The sequence below is a fragment of the Cygnus olor genome, chromosome 7 (assembly GCF_009769625.2).
Source record: "Cygnus olor isolate bCygOlo1 chromosome 7, bCygOlo1.pri.v2, whole genome shotgun sequence".
Classification (NCBI taxonomy): domain Eukaryota; kingdom Metazoa; phylum Chordata; class Aves; order Anseriformes; family Anatidae; genus Cygnus; species Cygnus olor.
In genome coordinates this window covers 27,243,754-27,261,159 of record NC_049175.1, presented here as the reverse complement: position 1 = coordinate 27,261,159, position 17,406 = coordinate 27,243,754, and the positions used below count along the sequence as shown (strand labels likewise).

General features: G+C 40.3%; 1 protein-coding gene across 15 annotated transcripts in view; it reads right to left on the bottom strand.

The window, feature by feature from the left end:
• The window catches only part of ADD3 (adducin 3), a 99,481-nt gene that overhangs the window by 2,904 nt on the left and 79,171 nt on the right, over positions 1-17,406 (bottom strand). For 10 of the 15 annotated variants that reach the window (XM_040563270.1, XM_040563274.1, XM_040563275.1 and 7 more), the window contains 12 exons: positions 11,410-11,548; positions 9,783-9,934; positions 9,576-9,656; positions 8,138-8,287; positions 7,054-7,197; positions 6,867-6,965; positions 5,940-6,122; positions 4,877-5,134; positions 3,610-3,729; positions 2,261-2,350; positions 1,597-1,720; positions 238-333 (listed from right to left, as the gene is read on the bottom strand). In XM_040563270.1, the coding sequence (XP_040419204.1) occupies positions 238-333; positions 1,597-1,720; positions 2,261-2,350; positions 3,610-3,729; positions 4,877-5,134; positions 5,940-6,122; positions 6,867-6,965; positions 7,054-7,197; positions 8,138-8,287; positions 9,576-9,656; positions 9,783-9,934; positions 11,410-11,548 (1,636 nt within the window). Of the gene's footprint in view, positions 1-237; positions 334-1,596; positions 1,721-2,260; positions 2,351-3,609; positions 3,730-4,876; positions 5,135-5,939; positions 6,123-6,866; positions 6,966-7,053; positions 7,198-8,137; positions 8,288-9,575; positions 9,657-9,782; positions 9,935-11,409; positions 11,549-17,386; position 17,406 lie in introns of those variants that run through there. The other 5 variants (XM_040563284.1, XM_040563280.1, XM_040563283.1 and 2 more) reach the window with 2 other exon arrangements.

The following is a 17,406-nucleotide window of genomic DNA, read 5'->3' as shown; positions in this document are numbered from 1 at the left end:
CCTTGTTAATATCTAAAGTTCAATATTCCCCATGTTATTTTCCATTTCTGAGAATTATGTATTTGAAAAAATTGGAAAAGCAGTTTACTGGATAGAGTCCCACCCAGACTTTGGTAAAAAGAAGACTTTTTTTTTTTCCCCTCGTTTGACCTCATGCAAGTGTGAAGAACCCAGCAAAAGAGCAGATGACTCAGGTTATCAGAGCCATTGATATTTCAGAGAAACTACATGGAATACCTTCTAATTTTTCTGGGATATTTTGCGGGGACTGAGTTTGTGACTGAATTTGTGACACAGATGAACCGTCATCTGAGAATAATTCCTGTTCAGCATCTGCAGGACAAGATTTTAATTAGTAGCCATGCAAAAGTAAAAATAAAGAATGTCAGTACTAGTGTTACAAGATTTACAGCTCTGCTAGCATTGTGCTGTTCATGCTGACAACCTCAAGAAGTTGCAGTACACAGTTTAAGCTCTGTAGAATTATGGATTTACACATTTCATCTGCTAACAATCATTATATATTAGTTCTTTAATAGAAAGCATAAAAAGGGGGGAGGGTTGCATTCCAGGAGCATGCCCATGGTTTTATCTAGCTGTAACAGCAGAGTGTGCGACTTACAATAAGCTATATATCCTAATATATCCTAAACACCGTATATAGCAAAGTTGTTTTATTACACAATATTAGTGAACAAAAGTGCATAGTAAGTGCTATTGTTAAAAAAAAGAATTAGTAATTCCCTATAGAATAGTAGTACTGGTGAAAAGATGTAAAAAGTGAAAGCAGATGAGTCTTGCACATTGGGAGAATAAAGGAAAAATTAAAGAAGCCAAGATCAAACATCTCAGTAAACTTCTGGAAATAATAAGTTACAAATGTGAACTCAAAACCACTGGAATTCGAGGGTCAGAAAATGCAGAACCTATCGACAGGGCTGTACCAAATGTGAAGCAACACAGCGTATTTCATGTTCTCAGTGAGAGCTCAACAGCTTTTTTTCTGTGAACTCTGATATCTGAACGGGTAAAAAAAGACCCTGGAGATCACAAAGATTTTTTTCTACCTTACCATATATTTCATACTTAAGTGGCAAAAGTCACTTTTCAGAGAGTCAACTATTCCCATATCATTTAGATATCTTAACCTTCTGCCCTTTGTCAAAGTTTTGTTACAGACTAGCTGCACAATCGTTATCCTTCCAGGTATTCAAAGCTCTGCTGGACATGGCCCTAAGCAATGCGACCCAAATTTGAAATTCACTTGGAGGAGGAGGAGGGTGGATTAGATGACCTTCACGGGCTTGTGTAAGCTAACTTCTGTTATTCTAAGAACCCAATGATTTCTAAGAAAAAGGTCACTATGTTAAAGCATGTTATTTTTTTTTCTCAACCCCACTGCTGTGCAAATCCTCCATTGCTTTAATTTCAGCATTTACCAAATTAAAAACGAAAAATTAAGAAATAATTCCATTGCCTCAAGGAATGATTAAGCAAGTAGTTACATTTTTACAGTCGAATTTCAAACTAAGAATGAACTGATGATTGAAATGTAAACCTCAACATAAAAACCAAACCAAAACATGCACCACTGACCTTCCAACCCTTGCTGCTTTCGCTCAATTGTTTTCTTGTACTCTTCCAGTTCTTTTTCTGTGAGATGACTGAATGGGTTGGGTGGTGCTGGTGGTGCGTGCTCATCATCTTCAAATTGCATTGGCTGGAAAAGAGAAAACCACAAAAATGGACGCTTGAGAGGCAAGCGACATGCATGTGGCTAATAGTTTGGTGACACCAGACCTGCAGAGAGACAGACAGACACATCCATACTAAAATTACCCCATTGGATAGATATTTATGTAGTAATCAGCACCAACTACAGAGCTGTAACTCACCATTCTTTTACAGTGTCACAATCATATTATTTGAGGTTGGGTGTTATTTGTGTGTGTGGTTTTTCGTTTGGTCGTTTTTTTTTGTACGAAGTATGATAGTTTCAAAGGAGAGACCTCTCTCAAAAGCTTATAGCTCAGGGACCAAGATATTCTTCTGATTATTTTCAATTCTCTGAAGAAACTTATTTAACAACAGAGATTCAAGCATAACGCATGATGTTCCCCCTCCCCTTTTTAAAAAAATAATGGCATTAAAACATTTAGTTCTAACAAAGTATTTAGAAAGAAAATGACCCAAAGTGAAATTTGAAAGAAAGTAAAGTGAAAAAAATAAATATTTAAATCAGTGAATTAGTCCTACTCACTGGACTTGGCTTTTTATCCACAACGATCCCAGCGAGCAGCTGAGACTGCGGTCCTGCTGTCTTTAGGTCATATCGGTTTTGTTCCCGAATCTATATATAGAGAAAATAAACTAGGTTAGAAGCAGTTATTTATGTGTTTGTTAATTTTAAACAAATCCTATGTCCATCAACTTTGTAAAGCCAGTAATACAGGTAGTAGCATGTGGCCAGAGGAACAAATTGTATGTTGGTGCACCTAAGATACGTCTTTCCTCTGCTGAAGGCACTGTGTATGCTATTTAGCTCTTCAAATACTGCTGAATATCCACCCTACCCCCAGCTTCTGTGCTTCATGTGAGCTAGTATTTAGAAATAAACTCCAAAGAATAGTACGACAGAGTCTCTCCTCTCCATCGCCAAAATGCATGACACACGCTAAGCTATGAGAGAGTTCTCATTGGTCATAAAGGAAGGCAAAGTTTTTCTTTCTGAGCAAAATTCACTGTTTTCCCCAAAACAACAATCCTAGCACATGGTCAGTGCTTAAGAGATTGATAGATCAGATCTAAACAAAAAAATAGATCAGATAAAAACATTGTACAGCAGAAAAAATAGGAGCCAACTAACTAAGGAGACAGTGACTTGCACAAATCTAAAAATCATTGTCTGGGACTTGCAGTATAAATCTCTAGATGATTAGAGGGAGCCTCGCCCGCTCTAAGGAAGGGAGTTGCTCCTTCTGACTCCAGTTCAATCGCCATGGACACTGATATGGTGCTTTCCAAGAAATAAAAGATTCTGTAATCAAATGGAAAGCATCCCAAATATCTGTTCATACAGTAACGTCCAGGGTGGAGTGTTTGGTCAGTCTGACAGTCAGCGCCTTATGTGCTGGAAGGGAAAAGCAGCGAGACGTGTTTACAGAGAGGTTTTTTTCCATTGCCATTACAGAGTGGACTAGGACAGAGAGACTCCAGCTTAATAAACAGTAGGAGAATTAGCACAGAGCAGAGCCCATCTGAATTGACTGATTTATGGTTCACCTGATGCACAACTATTTGGTTCATGCTGACACCTAATTATCTACTAAATATAATGCTAAATAGCAGGGCACTACCATTTCCAATCTACCACTTCTAGAGTTAATGCTCATCATTCACCAAAGTATTGCATTCAAAATGTGCAAATATTGCATGCATCTCTACAGAATTCATGTATATCGCATGTTTAAATACAAGTTTTTATAATGCTTTTTGGTGCTACAATCACACAAACTTCCTAGTAAAGTCAGAACACTTAAAAATGTTATGTTACTTAACATATAATTATACTTGGAAATGTTACAATTTTATTCATTTCACATCTTTTACCTTATTTCTCTTTTCCAGCACTTCACTGGGGTTTGTGTTTAAAGGAACAAATTGGTTTGGATCTTCAATTTTGATTGGCGTTCCTCCGCTAGTTTTCGAAGAGTCATCAGCTTTCATCCACTTAAAGGAAAAAAATAATGCTAAAAACCAGCGTGATGGAGAGGGACAATTCTCAGTTCTGTCTTACGGCTAAAGAACGGAGATAAAGAAAAGCCTTCCTGACTCTATTCTCTATTCCACATGACATCCACAAAATAATCCCAATTCCTTGCAAGTTTGTGTGCTTCCCCAAAGGGATTTAAGTTGACTCGAATATGTACCATCAAGATTACTTTCAGCAAACACCAAAATTTACTCTTGCAAAATACACTGCTGTGTACTAATGAAGTCACGTTTTGGAAGTGTCACGCTTCCTAGCGACTGGCACGCAGATCTGTAAACTCCAGAGCCTGTCCTCTCTCAGTCGTACAGTCAACTTCCACCTCTGCTAACTGCACATTTTGTCTGGAGCTTTCTTACTTTGTAGTAAGGTTTTGCATCTGTTGCTGTGGATATTTCTTCCAAACTTAAGTGCAGAAGCTTGCTGGCCTGCCAGCAGGAGGAGCTGATGCTTTTACGGTTGCATTGTGCATCTGGGAGTAGCCCAACAGCAAATAACGTGTTCCACACACACATAACAGCCACCACTCTCCAGGCTGGAAACACAGCGGAAGCAGGAAAAGTCTTGCTCATGTCTTGTTCATCTTTAGAAGTAGTAACATTAGCAGGCTCTTCAGGTCCCCCCCCCCCATTTTTTTTTTTTTTTCAATTCACAGAGGTGAATTAGAATCACAGAATGGTTTGGGTTGGAAGGCACCTTAAAGATTATCTAATACCAACCCCCTGCCATGGGCAGGGACATCTCCCACTAAATCAGGTTGCTCAATAAGAATTAGAACTTGTAGATATGAGAGCAGCCCACATGTGATTTAAAACCTTACTATATTTGGTGGATAATTAATAGCACAAAAAGGAATCAGAGGAACTGGTTATAAAGGGAAAATAATTGTTATATTTTAACAAACCGTTGCTCTTCCAAACAATGGCAAGACCCAAAACATTGGGAGCCCTTAATACTGGTGCCATTAAATCTCTCACAAATCTATTTCTGCCTGCTTGATTAACTGATTTGCTAGTCCTGTTAAAGATGTCTTAAAAAAACCTGCATGTGGTTTGCTTTCTCTCAAGTAGCGTAAAAACAAAGCAACTACTCGAAGCATCGGCCTACCGTGATCTTGGTCCTAGGACTGGCTTCTCCATTCCAGGACTCCTCAGGCACATTCACTTTCAAGTACGTGTTGGGGGAGTTCAGCCATCTTGTCTTTTCCCTCTGTTGCTTCTGCGCCAGGAATTTCAGCGGGGACAGCGGGACTGCATCATCTTCAAAGGAAAAGGCAGTCACAGTGGCTGGGATCTCAACGTCACTCTTGTGTCTGGGCTTTTCCCTGACTAACGGTTGCCTATAGGCATAGCCAGTTCTGTATCCCTATGGAGAATGAAAAAGAGAAAATAATTAAAAGGAAAAAAAGTCAGAAAAAAAAATAAGCGAAGTAGTCATGAACTTTTTCTGCTGCTTTTTATGCATTGAACAGGCTCACTGAGCTTTTCAGGAAATCGGCTAGTGGTGTTCTCTGTAATTCATTCCTACTGTTCTTTTAACATTCAGGATACCCATTTAAACTACCCTGCAGGTAGGCAGCTGCACAGGTCCCCCTCTCACACTTCACCTTCCTCCTGCCTTTGTGAATACACAGCTACTGAGTGACCCTCCTGCTCAGGCTGTGACTTAGTTGAATATCCTCATGAAGTCCTCCTATCTTACACAATGACAATCCTAGTTTACAACACTCTCCCATTTCTCCCTGTTTTTATTAGAAGGCTGTTCCAGAATTCATAGTGTAGGGAACAGACATTTCAAATAATCAGTCTTATTTCCTAATATTAGAATTATTAACAAAACCAGAGGAAATATTCTACATCTATTTACTAGGGTGGCATTTAAAACATTTTCACGAGTAGGCCACTATTAAGAGCAAATGTTTGTGAGATGGGTTGGATAAAGTTTAAGATCAAAACATTATAAATTCTTATCAGAGCAGGGTAATACTTTCAAATACACTGACATAAGAACTAAATCAAGCAGAAGAGATCTAATATACAATAGAAGCCATTCTGCCTTCATTTTCAAACTCACAAAAAAAGCCAGAAAGAAACATTTGCTGTACAGAAGCTGATCCTACACTCAGCAGCTTACGAAGGCTGTATGGACAATGCCCCGCGTGCGTGCTCACCAGGTTGTCCAGCATCCGCATGAGTGCTTCGAACTCCTGTTCCCCAACTTTCCATTTCTGTTGCGAAGCCATATTAACTCCACCTCCTCCAGCTGCTGCCACAGCATGTGTGGAAGGCTTGAACTTCTGCAGATCCAGTAGTAGGAGATTGTCTATCCCACCTGCTCCAGCTAATGCATGCACCTACAGACATCAATGAGCGTTATTTTGTTTGTGGAAATGCTTTTGGATACACTGCTTCTCTGAAAGCACTGGAGAAGCGCACTTACATACAAGTTGCAGCTGTTTCTCATGCTAGCTTTCTTCTGTGCAAAAATGTATTAAAATATACAGCAAGTGATTCTTACTGAAAGGATGATAGTATCCTGATAGTAACTGCACTCCAAAAGGAATGGGCTCAAACACTAACTCTCAGAGTACCCTAAAAAGGTCTTTTTGCATCACAATACTAAAAATTTTTCATTTTAATACAAGTTTCAAAATGAATGAGTGAGTGAATTCAAAACGAATGGCAGGGTGAGGGAGGAGAGACTGCCATCTGCAACTCCCCTCCAAACGTACTTGGGAACGTGCTGGGGAACACGAAAGAGTAAAGTCATGACATTTCTGGGGATAGGCTTCTGTGGAAAGTGAGGACACTTTAGTGGTTTCTCCCCACAGAATATAAATAATGCCCAGATGGCCAACAGGACAGCTAAAGTTAGACAATAGGGAAAAACTGATCTGGGGACTCAACTTATTTTTAAATACGCAACCCTGTACCTATGCTCTAAAGACCTTTTGTTTATTGGGTTTTACAGTTCTTTGTGATCATAAGGAGAAGTTTCTTTCCTTGACACAACAGTCAGCTTTGATAAATGAGCTGAATATTAATCTATCTTGAGTCACACCTTTTGCAAGACTAAATACAGATGTACTCTTTCTCACCTGTGTTTCACAGGCCAGTTGCACATTGAAAATATAGTGGAATGCTTCTTCCAGTGTCTCTCCTAGTGCTACCACACCATGGTTTCTCAAGACTAATACCTAGTAAATGAAGACACTAATGTTAAATGGTAGAAACTGGCACAGAACATGAAAATTGCCTTTGGAAAGCGTGAATGAGGCTGAATACCTTGCAACTGGGTCCAAGAACTTTCTGAAGCTGAATTCTCTCTTCCTGTTCATCAAGAGATCCCTGATAATTGTAATACGCAACGTCTCCCAAAATCAGAGCCTCTTGAGATATTGGAAGGATGCCGCACTTCATAGATGAAACCTGTTTCAAGAAAATGAAGTAATGATAATTAGGAAAAAAAAGCAACTCTTAAAACACACCTTAACCACCCAAGTCTTTGCAGGTTGTACAATGTATCTTTGCCAGAAAAGAGACTCTCCATAACAAGAGAGTTGAGAAATAATACCTCTATGTTTTAACTGCTCTAACTTGCAACAGAGTGGGAGAGCTGCTGCTACACAACCTAGGGACAGGTTGATTATAGGAAAAGACAAGTTATCTCAAGTTAATTTTTGTAAATTTTATCCTCCTTTAATTTTCAACATAAGCCTCCCACTATATCTATCTTTCCCTTGTTTATAGCTTCAAAAAGCTAGCATGAAAGAACTTAGCCATTACTTTTTTTTGTCTGTAGTCAAGGAATGCTTATATATGCATATAAAAGTAAATAAATACATTTCATATTATTGTATTTCAAAGCATTTTTTTCAAGTCTCCTTACGTTTTTATCATTGCTGCACAAACCATTTTTGATATATTTTAACTATGATATTTCTGTAGTATGGTAAACCCAAACTGAGCATAACTAATAATTAAGCCATGTAAAAATGGAGTTGCAGAATGTAAATGATGATGTATACAGCACATTGTACAGTCTGAGATGCTATAAATAAAGCCTGAGTAAACTCTGTATTTTGTAACCTCCTCAACCTAAGCAACATCATGTCTGTACATCAGTTTATTCTTATCCATTTCACAGTAGTGCCCCAGCCCTCCTACTCTGCTGATTTCATGACCTTGCAGAATCAGCTTTAAAAAAAAAAAGAAATAGAATAAAATTTAAAAAAAAGCAGTGTAGAACTGATGTTACAAACAAAAATAAAACCGCCATGAGTAGTGATTCAGCTAGAGAAAAGTGATCTAAGTTCATAAGGTAAACCTGTTTTCTTTTACTCTTCATGCTAGGAGGAGGAAGACTTACAGCTGCTGTTGCAGGGGTGTGTATGTGTATTATACACCTGACATCAGGGCGCGTGGAGTAGATGGCCACGTGCGGACTGAATCCTGCCGTGTCAATACTTAGAGTTGTGCTCCCCTGGTCAACTACATCTCCTAGGATGTTTACCTTAACCTGGAAAAGTCAAACAAAGGAACAACATTTAAGAAGTCTGTGACAACCACAATTATTTGATAACTGCCCCCTCCTCACCCGGTACCAAATTTTCCTCACATACTTAGGGCTCAGATCATGAGAAAAAAAGGAGAGCAGCCATCAGTCTGTGTGTCATTAAACCACTCTACCATCCAAGACACTAATAGCATTTGATAGCATTTACTACTCCTACTGTGGAAGAAGTAAAAGACAAGAACCCAATATATCATATCATACGCTCTTCTTTGGTCTAGCTAACCTTTCATTTAAAAGAAAGTCTCAGCAATTTACAAACTGGAATCACAATTGGAACAGAAAGCAGCTATGTAAAAGAAAAGATTTTGTTCAACCTGTAAACATATTTAGCATGTTTATGTAAGCATCTTCCAACTACGCAAGAAAGGAGGAAAGACACTTTCAATATTTTCCCATAAATGACATACAAATACAAACCGCTACTGATGACTTTTTCTAAGTGAGACATTCTCATTTCTAGCAGTTTAAAATTAATTTTATTAACATTTCCTGATTTTAAATATGAAGAAACTTTCAGCCTCTGAGAAATTTCCAGTAAGAAAATTAAATGCATAGGGAATTTTCAAAATTGTAGGAACATTAGAATACTAGCACATCAGGTCATATTCTCGCATTTTTATTTTGGTTCTGTGTTTGCTGGTGCAATGCTATCAGTCTTGATCTGCTGCCCCCTTCCAACTGGAGATAGTTTCTTTACAGATACGTACTGACATGAAGAACATATGGCAGGTTCTGCAGCAAAAGATGTGTGATTTAGCAGCTACCAGTTCCTAAATGCCAACCTGTAGCTTTACCCAGCTCCTTTGTTAGGCCCAGGGAAGATTAGTCAATTTATTTTCCCACTTATAAACATAGGAGCTGATTCTACTAACGCTACTCCTACAGAATGATTTCCCCTGCATTATAATATTGCTGGGTTATAAAAGGTTGCCGCTACACTGAGGCTATTTGGTTAGCTTCAGGAGACAGAAGAACAAAACTTTGCTACTCTGCATTGAAGCTGGAGACAAAGCAACACAAAGCAAAGCTAAACCCAGAATGAAATGCTAAGTATTAAGGATGCTGCTATCTAAATAGTTAATCAGCTTTGCATCTGGTGGGTAAACAATAAAACAAACAAACAAACCCAACAAACAGCATTACTATAGCTTAGGTCCATTTTAGCAGCCACAAAAGTATTTTAGAAAACAGGTTGAGCCTTGGTGGTTATTACTGCAGGTGAATTACATACCAAATTGGAAGCTGAAGCTTCAGAAAAGGACAGACCTCTTGGAATGATTAGAATATGGTCATGTTCTTTGCTTACTCTGACCTGCAATAGAGGAAAAAAACAAATGGATTATTGACATATTTCTTAATTTATATTGTTAGGGGGGAAATTAATTTGGCTGAAAAGCTGAGATCCCAAATAAAAACTCTTATTCTCTAAAATACTTACTGTGATATAGGCATTTGGCAAATGTGCCCACCCAAACAAGTCAGCCAATCTGTATAAACTGGCTAACTTGCAACGAGTAAGTTTTTCTCCCTTGACAAACAAGGAGGTATCTATTCCAGGTAGATCATTGATAGGGGTAACCATTCCATGGCCTGAAAAACAAACAGATGAAGATGGTGGCACGTCAGACAATTAAATACCTTCTAGCTATGTCGTGACCTTTCAGAAGCAGTATATTTAAATTGTCAATATAGCAATAACAGCAATTATTAGACTGGACCTGTACTCCTGGGATTTCTAAGGTTTCTTTCTGAAACCTCTGTTACTTTAGGAGAGTAGGAACCACTCTCCAAAATTAAGCCTTCATCTCTCTTTCAAACACAAGGGAGAGGCAATATATAGGTTTCCTTTGAAGTACCACTCAGATTTTGAGTGCTCTCCTGATTCAGGATGCTATGTAGGACCTGAACTGCACTCTAAGACATCTGCCACTAATGAACTATTTTTACATTTTGAAAAATACATGAGAAAACGTTCCTGCTGGAATACTAACGTAACTAATCTGAAGAGATGTCTCAGTCTGAGCCCTTTAAAGTTAGTCCTAATGAAGGAATTAGGATTAGTGCAAGAGTTCTCAAACTGCTAGATAGAAGAGATCACGTCTTAACAGAGTAGGCATAAAAATCAATTTATTTCTTTGACTTGTGATTACACAAACATCTCGTGAAGGACTCCATCTCCCCTTTGCGAGAGCATGATACCCCTCTGAGAACTACTGCCTTTGCTTACAGGGAAAGTTACTACCCTACTAGAGTTACTAGTTACTACTAGAGGGAAAAGGGTTTGGTTTGCAACAGAAAGAGTGTGCACTTTCAGATTAGTCGTCCTGTCCAAGTCCCTGGGCAAATGTTGCAGAGACAACAGTTGGACCTGCAGGACCAGCTAGAGACACAGAGATAAGGCTGAGCTCTCTGATGTTCTTTTCGATTTGTTTTGTTGTAGAAACACCAAAGAGACATTTTAGGACCAGTTCTCAAAAGATGTTGAATGCTGACAGCTGGTACTGTACTTCAGGCTTATAAGCTCCCATATCATATCATCCACCCACAGAGCTTAAATTGACTTTAACACTTCAGTGCTGCAGGACTTGGAAAGACTGGAAGGTCCCAGTGACATCTTTGTAACTATAGTGCATACTAGAAGCTGTTTTTAACTCTGGGAGGTGTCTGGGTAACAATCCAGTCCTGCAGGCTATTCCTCCTTTTTACAAATTATATGCAAGAGTAGAAAAATAAACAACTTCACATCTCAGTTTATGCTCATGTTAAATTGCTAATAATAGCAAGGCACAGAATTTTGTTCTCCTTCTCAATGTAACTCCTCTTAGCAAATTCTAAAATAACCAAGTGTGAAGATTCAAAACATTTTGGATATCATACAAATTAAAGCATTTGAGAGAAAGAAGGCCCAAAAGGGAAGTTAAGACCACCATCTGTACTACTTCACAGCTTAAGCAAGCTCTGACAGAACTTTTCTTTCAGATAAAGAAGAGATCCCAGCAGCGCTAGCCACTGGTGATAATAAAAGCGAAGAGAAAAAGGGGCCATCGTAGGCATAGCTCACTTACTGAGTGAAGATGAGGAAAAGCCTGCAAAAGAGCTTGCTGTAATGTAATCAGCAATCTGCTGTAACGCAAGCAGTCCGGTTGGGTTATTGCCCTTCTTCATCTGTTCTTGAATAAGGCATTCCAGATCTTCTCTAAAAGCCTGTGGAAACATTTGACAATCATCAAGGAAACCTGGATTTGATAGAAGAAAGATTATTATAGGTGGGGCTGGTAGATTTGCCTGTTATTAATGTTACATGACACTTCCCCTTAGACGTTTTTAGCTGCTTATAACTTCACCGAACTTCCACCATCTGATCTAAGCTTTGTATGCTAAGTACTGGCAATCTGGGGGGCTGAGGGGGAAGGCGTTTGGTCACAGAGGGTTAACTATTTCCTAGAAGAACACAAGGTAAAATACATTTTTGTAAAGGCTAACAACAGTGTGTGTATCAACAATTAAAGCACACTCCATGTTTTGGAAGAGATACTTGAAATCTGACCAGGATACATTGCTTTTAGTGCTGGATATTTTTTCTTTTAAATTCAGTAATCCTTCTGAAAATCCATCCAAATTTGATAAAGTTATAAACAAATGGAAAACTGGAGTTCATCCACGCTCAAGTAGTATTGCAGACATGCAAAAACTAGAAGGAATGTCAGGAGGTCACCTGCTTTATTTCTTTCCTTCTCCTCAGGGGAAAAGCCCTTCCCCTCTTTTCCCAGTATAAAGTATCCAGAACCCCAACACGATAAACTCATGCAGAATACATTATGAAGCAGTTTTCACAGTATCAGATTTAATATACTTAACACTGTGGACAAAGCCTGTTCCTTCCAGAAGGCAGACGAACCACTATTCCTAACAAACGTCTGTTTTAGGACTACTTCAGCCTTGACATTTCTAGACGAAATAAATTCAGCTCTTTCAAACTTTCCTTATAGGTTATATTTTCTAACCCTCTCATTATTTGCTGGCAGCATCCTCGAGCTTTTGTCTGAACACGCAGCACACAGGGCTGCACACACCACCAGCTAGGTGTATGGCAAACGCTCTTGCTGGTTCATTCCAGAAAGACATTTGGTGTCTGTACAACGCAGCTGACTCCTATTATAACTCCAGGCTATTCCCTTTATGTAATTGCTCCTTTCAGTTTGCGCCTGCCTTAGTAGAGTGTTTAGTCTCAATTAAAAAGGAAAATAGTTCTGTAAGGCAAACGCAATTCCTTCGCTGAATTTTAATTCATTCCTCCAAAACACCAAACTTGGTTGGGAAAAATCCACCGGTTTCGTAACACGCTCTTGTATACTCAGACCTGCTGATGAACAGAGTGCTGCTGCCAGACCCCCCGAAACATCTGCAGGACTCTGCTTGATACGGCCTCTCAGTTGGGCAGCTGGGCATCCACAACTACATTTAATTTTCAAGCACAGCCACCTGTGCTCTTTTTCTCCAAGTAATTTTGTCAGGATCACATGTACCTGAGACTTACCAGATCTCCACAAAAAAAGCCTCTAAAAATCCGTGTGGACTGACTACGCAGCGATCTGCTGCACAGGTCTCTCGGAGCAGACCAGATGCATGAGGCATGCCCACAAAACAGCTCACCAGCTCCCTGCTAGCCTGCAGATACACGGGCAAAGTCAGATTTTTCTCCCTCAGCACTAGGAAAACCACTTGGTGTTCCTCACTCCCATCCTCCGTCTATCCAGAGGCAACTCCCCTCCACCCAATTCAGCTCCACAGACAGCCATCGTCATCCATTTTCAAACAACAAGGTGGGTGTCACTCTTATTAACAAAACAGCAAGCACTTTCCTTGGCCCTAACGTGGCTGCAAAGCCCACAACGCCAGAGGCCAGGCACTCAGTGATGTTTCTCTGCCCGCCTTGCACACAGCCTTTCACTCTACCACAGCTGTCTTGTCCCTTTGCCTCACTTAGCACATGGTAGCAAGTCCTCACTAGAAAAGAAACTCAGTATTTTTTCCTCATCACGGCTCGGCACACAGCCCTGTGCCTTTTCAGCATGCTGTTCATACCCTGTTGCGATAACAATTATTACTTATCTGACTAGATTTTCTCTGGGGCAGATAAGTACTGTAAATCCAAATGCTTCTGAAGCACTGACTTCCTAATCCCCCAAACACGCCTTTAAGGTAAAGCAGGGCGCTATCACCGTTTTCACAGAACAGCAAAGAGGCGGAGGTCAGACGGTTCCACTAATTTGGGACATTCATTTTGAGATGCCCAGGGACCGATCCGCACAGTACTTGGCAGCAAGTAGCTTTTCACATACTCAAAACCCAATTTTCTCTGAAAATCCAAGTGCAGCTCTGAGTGTTTAACACAGGCTGCTGTATCTCAGGGGAACAAGTTGGAAACACAAACTCCACACCTGAAAGGCCAGGAAGCAGGCGAGTCAGCATCACTTGTGACAACCTGGATGAGATGCTGAGGCAGGTCGGGACCAGGCCCTGAGCACTTCTGTCACGGCAACCAGAGGCTTTGGATGAAATTCAGACATGTCTGATTTATGCAACTTTGTATAAGACACAGTGATTTTTCACTTAGCCAGAAGAAAGGATTTGGGTTATCAAATAGCTCACAACTGCATAGAGAAAGGAGCTGAGGACTGACCTTTATGCTTCACCAACCTTCTTGAAAGCACAAGAAGCGTAAAATAACAGAGGTACTTAGCCCTTTGCACATCGTATTCCTGGAGTTACAGATAGCTTTACAACAACAACAAAAAAACACAAAGTAAACCAACAAGAGATTTTGTGGCAGTTTACCTCATGTTCTGCCTAAGCTTCACAACACAACTGCTACTCCGCCGTAACAGACTTCCCAGAACCGGCCATCCCAGCGCCAGTGCTCTTTCCTCCTAATGGTTCATAATGTGGCTACAGTTTTATGGCATTTTCTCCTCCTGTTACTGTGATCTATTAAGATAGCAGAGACAGTGACTGGCCCATATATTTCATCAACAAGTAATACTAACCCTTATTTTCAGACTCTGCCATTCCAAGACATCCAATTACTCCTCAAATGTTCCTGAAAGGGGACCCTGCACAAAAGCTCTGCCACTTCACACTAGGGAAAGCTGAAATACTCTTTTACTCTTGTTTATAATCTGTATATAAGGAAATTGCACATTTGTAGTCTCATGGGGGCCATGTAGAAGACAGAATTCATGAAATTTATGTCAGTATTTGCTTGGGAGGAGATGGAGAAAAACAGTTATCTGTGTTATATTAAATCACTCTCAATTCAACAAGGACTATAGAAAGGATCTGCAAAAACATTCACAGTAAATTCCTATTAGTCATACCCAGACTTTTTTTTTCCCCAACTTGTATGAGAAACATTACTGCTATTGCAGAAAAAAAGATAGAGTAATGTATTTTGGACAGCTTATGATGGAACAATTTTATTTTATATTGTATTTTTATTCTTTTGCTTTCTGATCATGCTATTTTCATTCTTCTGCTCTCAGTTTTGTTCTCCCATGCTAACAGGAGTATATTTTACATGCTAACACAAATAAGAATTTATAGTTTAATCAAGTTGCTCATAACACAACAAACTTTCCTTAGACGTAATTTCAGAAATACCAGACAACAGGTAAAACCCAGGCAAGTAGCAAACACGGAGGTTTGGGATGAACAAAGCAGGTATGGGTATGCTGAAATACGAATACAATAAAATGAAGTATGCCATTTATCTACGTGCCAGTGCACAGCGACATTATCTAGTAGACAGCAGCCTTCAGTGTCACGCTCATGACTCACACACATTCCTCCACGCATATTTAGGCATGTTTCCCTACCTTCCAGTCACTCCTACAGACCCGTAGTACTCCCCTCTGCTGTGTTTAGGCTTCTTCCCACTTCCACGTGCTCTGCTGCATGCCCGTAGGTGATCACCCACTGTGCTGACACAGCTGCCTTCTGCTCCTGACAGGCTCACAGGAGGGGCATCACCGTCTTCTGGAGAAGAATTTACCTCAGCTATTCCCCGTTAAATGAATGACATTTACTGGCACTTTCACTTGCTGTAAATCAGGGCTCTGATTTTGGGATCCAACTCATTCAGTACCAATAATCTACTACTGAAAACCCAGCTGTGGCCCCAGGGGCTTGGTTTGCTGTAATTCACAGGGCAGTAATGTGGGAACTGCGCTGCCCACAAGTGGCATGCTACAGGGGGTGTCTTCCGAAAGGAGACAAAACACTGCTCCAGCACAAAGCAGCAATTTTTCAAGTGGAGAGGTCACTAGTAATTTCAGATGTAGTACTTGACAAGAAAATGCTGACCCAGGAAAAAACGTACTGCCAGATGAATGACAAATATATGTTATTCAACTGTATGCTCAGCACCACTCAATAAGGAGAAAGTTTCAGCTCTGGGATTCATATCTTTTCTGCACTGGAGCACCACCCCGAGCATCCCAATGACAGCCTACACAGAAAACAGCCCCCAGTATCAAAGCTGGGCCCAGGACAGCTGCTGGAAAGGAGGCAAAGCCACCCTTCAGACAAGGTGCACAACCAGCAGGAGGGTGATTAGAGCTGTTAATCACCTGGCACTGGACAGCCTCCCCATCCGACCAGGGCAAGCCACTGGCTGCAAGCCCAACTTCCACACATACCAGCTGAGGTTGTTCTCAAAGCCATGGTAGGTGGACAACAGGAGGGCACCCCTGCTTGGCCCTGTACCTACACCGAGAACCAAAGCCCGTCCGTGCAGCCCAGACAGACAGACAGACAGCCTGCCCTGTGCTGTCGGTGCTCTGCTGGCATCTCACCCGTCTCCTCGGGGCCACCCCACCACCATGCAGTGGGGCACACATTTCCCCACCACTCACAGGTAGAACAACACTTGACTTGCGTACCGGGGCTCCTCAGAGGGGGTCACTTGGTCAGCTGGATTTGGTACTGCACAAGTTGCCCTGTTTCTAAAGCTCCAGCCAGCTCCTTTGCAGCAGTTTCATTAGGCAGCCTCACACAGCCCTGCAGCCTGCAGGCCTGATGCAGATTTTCTTGACAAAGTCATTCATTGCACGGTTAGCTCAACCTATTTCTAATACCATTAAATTAATTCTCCAGAAATGTATGCAATTGTCTTCCAAATGCACATCACAAACAAGCAGCTTAGATGCAAAAGTCTTTTAGCCTACAACTGCAAGGGCTCTCTGAAACTCAGCAGCGAAGTTGCAAGCTTTGGTTCTGACTCATTTACCTCCATTTAGCTCACGTATGAACTGACAGTGTAAATTGGGGCTTTTAAGAATCAAAGCAACTGTTTGACAGCTGGTATTTTTCAGTCAACAGAAGCAGACAACTAGAAAAACTAGCTTGCTAGAATAACCTATAACTCTACTGTTCTCTGCTAGATATTTTTTTACTAGAAAATTTCTGTGTTAATCTCTTCCATCTTGGCAGACAGCTCTCTGAGGATGTCATGAAGCATGCAGGCTCAGAAGTATTTAGGCTTATAGTATAAGTAGTATCTTTCTATGTCATTTCTTGTTTGTTTACCGTTGATTTAAGAACGTATACGATGAGACTTATTGGCTCAACAGAAGTAGAAACAAAATGAAGAGAAAAAGAATTCCCCTGTGGACAGAGAAATGGTTAGCATGAAGTTTTATCTGCAAATACCCCACACCACAACAAACTTCTAAGAGGAGAAAGCACATATTCCTATCAGAGCTAATAAGAGCAAGGTCCCAACTGTTTGGTACCTCAGCCTACACAAAAGGAGCTAGAAAAGATTTGTGAGATCCCTACACTAAGTAACAGCACTATTAGCCTAAAAGCTGCAGAAAGATTCAAGAAATTCCTTTAGCCTCTTTTGCCCATTTCTGATCAAAGCATTTATATATATACATATATATATTTTTTAACAGGGTATAATTCAACTTACCTATGTATAAATGCACCCACAGTCTCCAAGCCAAATCACTACGATTAACAAGAAGTTTTAAAACTTAACTGGTATTTTTTGTTCTGGA